At 44.4% G+C, this 6980-nt stretch overlaps 1 protein-coding gene across 1 annotated transcript; it reads right to left on the bottom strand.

Moving 5' to 3' along the window:
- Window positions 1-5173: 5173 nt before the first annotated feature.
- SOCS1 (suppressor of cytokine signaling 1) lies at window positions 5174-6092 on the bottom strand. Its single transcript, XM_009082844.1, has one exon. It carries the CDS (start codon window positions 6061-6063, stop codon window positions 5446-5448), a length of 618 nt encoding a protein of 205 aa, XP_009081092.1. The 5' UTR covers window positions 6064-6092; the 3' UTR covers window positions 5174-5445.
- Between the last annotated feature and the right edge of the window lie 888 nt (window positions 6093-6980).

The following is a 6980-nucleotide window of genomic DNA, read 5'->3' as shown; positions in this document are numbered from 1 at the left end:
GCATTCCTTCTCAATTTGCCTTCCTATCCCCTGTTCTCTGCTTCTGCTGACACCACCATTAAATGTGCCAGCATGTACCACAGCAAAGCCTCCCTTTGCTACTATCTCCTCTGAAAATTGGCTAATGATCTTTTCTGGTTTTTTGTTTGCTACTAAGTTCATTCTTCTCCTTTCTCATCATTAACAAGTTCACCTGTGTATGCATCATGTGTCTTGACTGCTGAAACCACTGATCTCTTTTTGCCACTCAGAGTCTGTAGTAGAGTATCAGGAGGCCAATTAGTGGTAGAACAAGGAAGTTGTTTGCTTTTTTTAACAGAGCCAGGATGCTCATTTATACAGTGAAAAGCAACTAAAACAGAGCACGGAAATTCCAATAGACTTGACATCATCCAAGTAAAGGCCTAAACTCTTATCCTATTTACCTATCCAACTGGCTGCATCTTTCCAGGTCTTTTGTCTGTGTGGCCTGCACATTTTAGTATGGTAGTTACAGTTTCTCACTGTCTGCATTTCAGCTGCCTAAGAGAGGGAGGAACTTGATTTAAAACTACTTCAGATCCCTCTCCTTTCCCTATGTGCTTGAGTAAGACTGATGGGCAAGACTCTTTTCTCCAAACTTGAGCATGTTTGGTTTGACCCACTGCAGAATTCAGAATCATGATGAATGCAGATACTGTTCAGGTTAAACCAAATAATCCTTTCTTGTAACAAAAATAGAACTACAAATTAATTATGCTGGAAGAAAGAGGCATTTAATGAGTATTTCTGTGGAAGAAGTGATAAATGTTTGTCAACAGATAAATATGTAAAAAGCTTCTGATTAAAAGCATAATAATTATTTAAAGAAAGTTCCCCTTTTTTTGCCCCTCAGCCAGAACTTCCACAGCCATGTCTGGAGGGATTACACACACCTACAAGCACAACACAGGGACCAGTGGGTCTTATTCAGGAAAAGAAAAAAGGGAATCTTGACAGTTGCTTTATTTCAGTTAGCAAAGAACAACTTGCCTGTTAGTGAAGGTGAACTCTGGTGCTCACAAGCAGGAGCAGGGCAGGGAGTAATGACTCACAGGAGACAGAACTCTTAAAAGTGAGGACTGGAATCATCTTTCTTTTGCATGGCTGGGAGCCACAAAGAATACACCTACAACTGAGATTAAAATGACAACAGAAATGTCATCCTACTCTGCCTTGCTAATATTATGAAGAGGAACAGAACGAGGGGAGCTGAGCAAACAGGGCTTGTGGCACAGTCAGTTACTTGCTTTGTTTTGTTTGACTGCTATTCCATCCTCACAGTGTGTCTGTTCTCCTGGCTGAGGACTAGAGAGGAATTGCTTTGCTCTGCACAAACACCAGCTCTATCACTCTTGTCTCCAATGGCCACATCCAAAGGATGTCACCGAGCTGCAGACAGAGGGGAAACACTTCTGGCACGTGGCTAACTCACCCATCTGTCAGTCAGCAGTTTGTATTCTGACTCTTTGGCCTTTGCATCTTTGCCCTACTTGAGCAGAGGTTTCATGTTGGGATGTGTGGGAGAAGCTGGGCTTCTCTTTACACTCCTGCTGACCTGTGTTTCTATTATTCCATGGTGACACAAAGAGCAAATCGGATTCAGGTGCAGCAAATTTGGCTGCTGTATTGGGAAACAGCTGTGGAGGAAAAAATTCAGACCCAGTGACAGGATCCCAGTACTATGCAGAAGGATGACAAGAGACAAGCCAGAGGCAATGAAAGGTAAGTTTTGAATGGCACTTCTTGTCGACTGGGAGAAAATTCCTGGAAACCTACAGCACAGGCAGTTGTTAGCTTACACTTTGCACAGAAAGCAATGCAGAGCCCGAATTCAGTCCCTGTTACGCTGCCTTTGCCTCGGTTTAGTGGAACTAATGAATAAATGCGTTGCTCACACAGCTGTCAGGACTGTGAATAGAGGGCTGGAAGGAGAGCCCAGCACAGCAGAGAGGCCTGGAGCCAAAGGGGATCTGCAGGGGAAGGTTCAGGAGGTGGATAACTGCTCAATAGAGGATTAAGTACACGCTGGGTGAAGAGTATTGATGGCTAGATACGGGCAGTGAGTTGCCCTAGGGGACACTTTTTTCTTGGCTGTTGAAAATAGCATCAGTGCTGACTGCAGCTGAAGCCTCACTTCTTGTAAATGACTTCAATCATAACAGAATTAGTGTGACCACAGCTTCACGGCGGGGACGGTGATGCTCCTCCTACTGAGCATTCAGTAACTCTTCACTGCTTGAATAACCAGGTTCTCTGAACATCCACACATCTCTTAATCAGCTCTGTTCGTTAGCAACTGTTTTACAGCTGCTGCATTGTCTGTAAATTAACCTGCTCTGAAAGCAACGTGTGTTTCAGTCTAGAAAGTGGGGAAGCCTTGGTCTTGGTGGCTGCAGAGTGCCAGGAGTGTGGCAGTGGAGCAGAGCTGGGGGTGAACCTGCTGCACAGTGCCCATCCTGCTGCAGTGAGATTATTTTAGAGCTGCCCCTTCCTCGCAAGGTATAAACATTGCAGACTCTTCAAAAATGTGGCTTCGCTGTGCTCCTGAGCATGGTTCAGATTCTTCCATAGTCCTTTAAGGGATTGACTGTTTACTTCACTTTCCAGCCACAGTCAAAGGGTCAGAGCAAAGAGCTGGGCAAGAGGGGGAGGGACTCACCACACTTCTTGTACTATTTGGCAGGAGGGATTAAAAAAATCACCGCACTGATATGTGTTTCTATTGCTTCAGGTGCAGAGTACTGCAAATTCCTTATTTGACCTTGCTGGGACTTTATTGAGGATGAGAGATCTGACAGCTGAAATTGCTACAGAACTCTTGAGGAGATTCCTGGTGTGCCCATCAGATGTGACAGTGTCCTCAGATCAGCATACACAGGTAAACAGACATTTTAGTGAGCCCTTCATTAGCTCTCACGGAGGGCAAGTTAGAGTGATGTTGTGAACACACATACTGTGGTTAGGATTTTTTGGTTGCTGTGGAGAAACCTACATATACGTACTAGCAAAAGGATCTGCCTGGTCACTGTATTGTCTGTTGGGGAGAGAGAGAGAAGGAAAGGAAGAGGAAGAAAGATAAGGCAGGTAAAAAGACAGTGTGATTTAAAAATACAAGCCAGCTTTGTCTCCTTACTTACGAGACATTTTATACAATTCTCACCTTCTTGTCTTTAATTCTAGTTTTGATGGTATTTTTTCTGAGCTGTCCCACATTTGCATTTTATATTAAAGACAAAATGAAGGTATTTAGGCACCTCATGTGGGAGAAAACGGATCATATAATTTCTGCTAAACTTACTCTAAAGCAATAAAAGGGAGAGAGAAAGAAAATAGGTTTGTTTCTGCCAGGAAGAAAATGAAATTAGTTCAGTCCTTATGCTTTTAATTCCACACCTCTCAGTGGAAAGACCTTTACTGTATATCTAGGTCCAGTTTTGTTTGGTTTTATCAGAAGTAACAGAAAACCTTCTAAACTACACTGTGCTTGTTCGACCACTGATGCTATCATGTGGGCACTCATTTATATCTAGCAAGGCAAGAGTCATCAGTTTGGGGCCTGAAGGGTTAAAAGAGTCTAGTGTGGAGCTGGGAAAAGAGTATGGGAAAGGCATAACAATCTCTGCTAGCAGACAGCAAACCAGTTTGGCAGCATCCACCCTGCAAAGACTTTTTTGCAATTTAGCTTCTTAATGCTATTCACATTCAGACAGTGGCTTTGCTCTGCTTCCCTATCTGCTGCATAACACATCATCCACTACTTCCCAAATGTATATGCTTGCAGCTGCTGTGGGAACATACATCATTTGGCAACTAATTCCAGCTTTAGAATTAAGCAGAAATGCTGTCTGCTGTCTTAAGACAGATCCAAAGAACATTTTTAGGGAAGCAACACATGCTCCTGCCTGTGTGTTCTTTCTTTTTTCCTTCTTTCACAATATCTAGTGCACTGAGTGATCCTTAGTCATGTTTGAGGAGGAAACCTATTTATTCCAAATAAGCATCAATGATGTAAGAGCTGATTTGCTCAACATTAAACAAATTATTCCGTTAGGATCACTATAGAACATGTACTCAGTGTTTCCTAACAGGGGATTTATCTTTAAAAGGAATGTGAATTACAGTATAGGAAAGACCTTTTATCTCCCAAACTCTAAAGATGACTTCATTTACTGCTTGCAGTTCCTGTAAGCTCTGCAGATCTGTGCTGATAGAGGAGATTTCTGTGAAAGACTCTGCCTTCTTTGAAGTGATTTGGTTCAGCTGGTTTTCTAAGTCAGCTTTTCATGGATTTCAGGAAATGCCTGGGGGAGGGGAGAATCACCTTCTCATAATGTAGGTGACTTCTGCCTGATCAGGCATCTCAGGACGTTCACAACTGCAGCCCTATGGGCACTGGTTTTCCATTCTATCAGCAGATAGAAACAAAACAGTCTAATATAGTTTAACTTTCTTTGAATGCAGTTTAGCCACTGGAAATTACAGCTGCAAATGTATAGGCTTATGCTCTCTGGATCCTGTCATGGAGCTAAGTCATAGATCCTTTTAAAGTATCAAATCTGTGCTCTGGAGATCACCTGGAGTTTAAAATAAGAAGCATCTTTTCTAGGTTTAAGGATGTCTGCACCTTTGTCATTTTGTGTATGCCAATTTTCAAAGAGAACTAAGTTCTCCTTTCCCACAATGCTCACAGGCTTTCCAAGTGTGTGAAAGGCATTTCTGGAGAGTTTTATTTTCCCCCATTCAGGATCATGGAGTTTGGTTCTGCCAGACAGAAACCTCTTCTTGCTCAGAGCCTTGTACCTCTGAACAGAAATAAGGCAAGCCAGAGCTGGTGCAATTTGCTCAGCCAAGGGTTCCATTCACTCTTTCAAAAACTATGCACTAGTCTTAACACACTGTTCCTGTTCTCATGGGTTTAGAAGACAGTTAGGTTCATCCTCAGGACATTTTCTACTTGCATCTTTCTGTGGTGGGCTTTTTGGGACAGGAATCCTCTGTCTGCTGCACTAGCACTAAGACAGACTAGTTTGGTAGGACCACATGGAGACCTGTCTGCACTTACACACTCAGCTATGCAGTTAAAGTTTGTCAGCAGGACAGGTACCAGAGCCTTGAAAACTAAAAACAGAGATACTGTTGTTTTTTTTAAAAACTGTCACAGTAAAGTTTATTATGTTAATATCATTAAAAATACTATAAAATAATAATATACTCTGCTTGGCAGAAAAACTATGCCAGGGTTTTAAAACCCCAGGTTTGTGCAAACAGTTTTTGTAAACATAAGAAGTCAAGTGTTCAAGTTCTATCCCAAAATACAGTAAACTGCTACAAAAATAAGTTTGCTCACTGTCAAACATATTTAAAAACCCAGGAAGCTGGATTTCCTTACACATCTCTCACACGTACATACAGTTAATGCTGCACTTAGATCTGAAATGGGAAGGATTTCAGATAGTCCTTTAGAACAGGATTGAGGGGGATCTGGTTTAAGTTCTCTCCTCCAAAAGTCTTGACGATGGTTTTCCGGCAGAGCTCCTGCAGCGGCTGCACCCGGACCCTGCGCAGGGGGGTGACCAGTACCTTCCTGGGGGAGCTTAGGTAATGTTCCAGCAGCTTAAAAAGGCAGTCAAAAGTCTCTTTGCTGCCATCCAGGCTGAAACGCCCAGTCTGGAAGTTAATCCTGATGCTGGTGGGCCCAGTCGCAGTCTTAACACTGATGGCAAAGAAGCAATTCTTCTGTGTGCTGTCCCTGATGAGGAAGGTGCCCTCGGGCTCAGACTTGAGCTTCTCGTGGGCAGCACTGACGCTCAGAGGTCCCCAGTAGAAGCCACAGGCATCCAGCAGGCTGCTGGCCCGGGTGATGCTGCTGAAATCCGCCTGCGAGCGAAAGGTTCGGAAGTGCGTGTTGCCCTGTGCCTGCAGAGTGCCAGCTCGGCCCTGGAAGCCTCGTGCCTGGGCACGATCCCGTGCTGGAGGCTCAAGTAGACGTCTGGGGTCAGCTCCAACTGCATTATCTGCTGACACCTTGCTGTGCGCTACCATCCTACAGCCTAGAGCGGCGGGGGAGGTGATCCATAGCGACAGCGGCTACGGCAGGACAGCTCTCCAGCAGCGACTCTGCAATGCCAAAGAGACACCATGTGAGATCCACAAAGAGCAGCTGTAATCCTTGAATGACCAGCTCTTCCATGGAGAGGCTTCCCACCCGTTATAAAACAATGAAATATTCATTTTCCAGCTTACACCGGGCTAATAACTGCTGGCTTTCTGACAAGGTTAGCAGGCTATCGCTGTTTGGAGCAGAAGCTCCAAAACTATTTAGCAAGGCTCATTAACAGCTACAGAGGATAATGCAGTGTCCCTGCTGGGAACCCTCAAAAGCATCGCAGGGCCCAGTGAGTCAAATGACTTCACAGTGAGAAGTTACTTGGTGAACACTCCATCCCTGTCTGGAGATTTCAGAGAACAAAGCAACAAGGTTTTACAGCTGAACTGCCAATTGCTCTGTCCCTCCCCTTTCCCTTCCCTGCTCCCAAAGCGATGTCAGAACTCAGCAGAGTTACTCGAGGCGTTGTGTGAGAAAGGTGGGTGAAGGGTATGTTCCTGGGGAGCTGGGAAGAAGGTGAGGTGAATAGTGTGTGACAGGGTATGTTCCTGGGGAGCTGGGAAGAGGGTGAGGTGAATAGTGTGTGTAACTTGTGCAGTGTAACTTGTCTGTACCACGGCCAATTTACACAGCAACCCTAAAACTGCTTCCCTCCCTCCTGTTAACCTGAGGCTCAGCCATAAACGGCAATTTCCCATTCCCCCAACTTTCCCTTGGGACAGCAATGCTACAACCTCACTAGCTTACACAGATCAACCTCTGTGAACCCTTAAGGCATTACTCCGCAGCCTCTCTCTCTTTTTTGTATTACATGCACTTTAAGTGGCCCAATCTAAATTGCTTCCTATTGATA

The sequence above is a fragment of the Acanthisitta chloris genome, unplaced genomic scaffold, assembly GCF_000695815.1.
Source record: "Acanthisitta chloris isolate BGI_N310 unplaced genomic scaffold, ASM69581v1 scaffold830, whole genome shotgun sequence".
NCBI classification, from domain to species: Eukaryota; Metazoa; Chordata; class Aves; order Passeriformes; family Acanthisittidae; genus Acanthisitta; species Acanthisitta chloris.
Note: the sequence above shows the minus strand (reverse complement) of the source record. Positions and strands in the feature narration are given on the sequence as shown.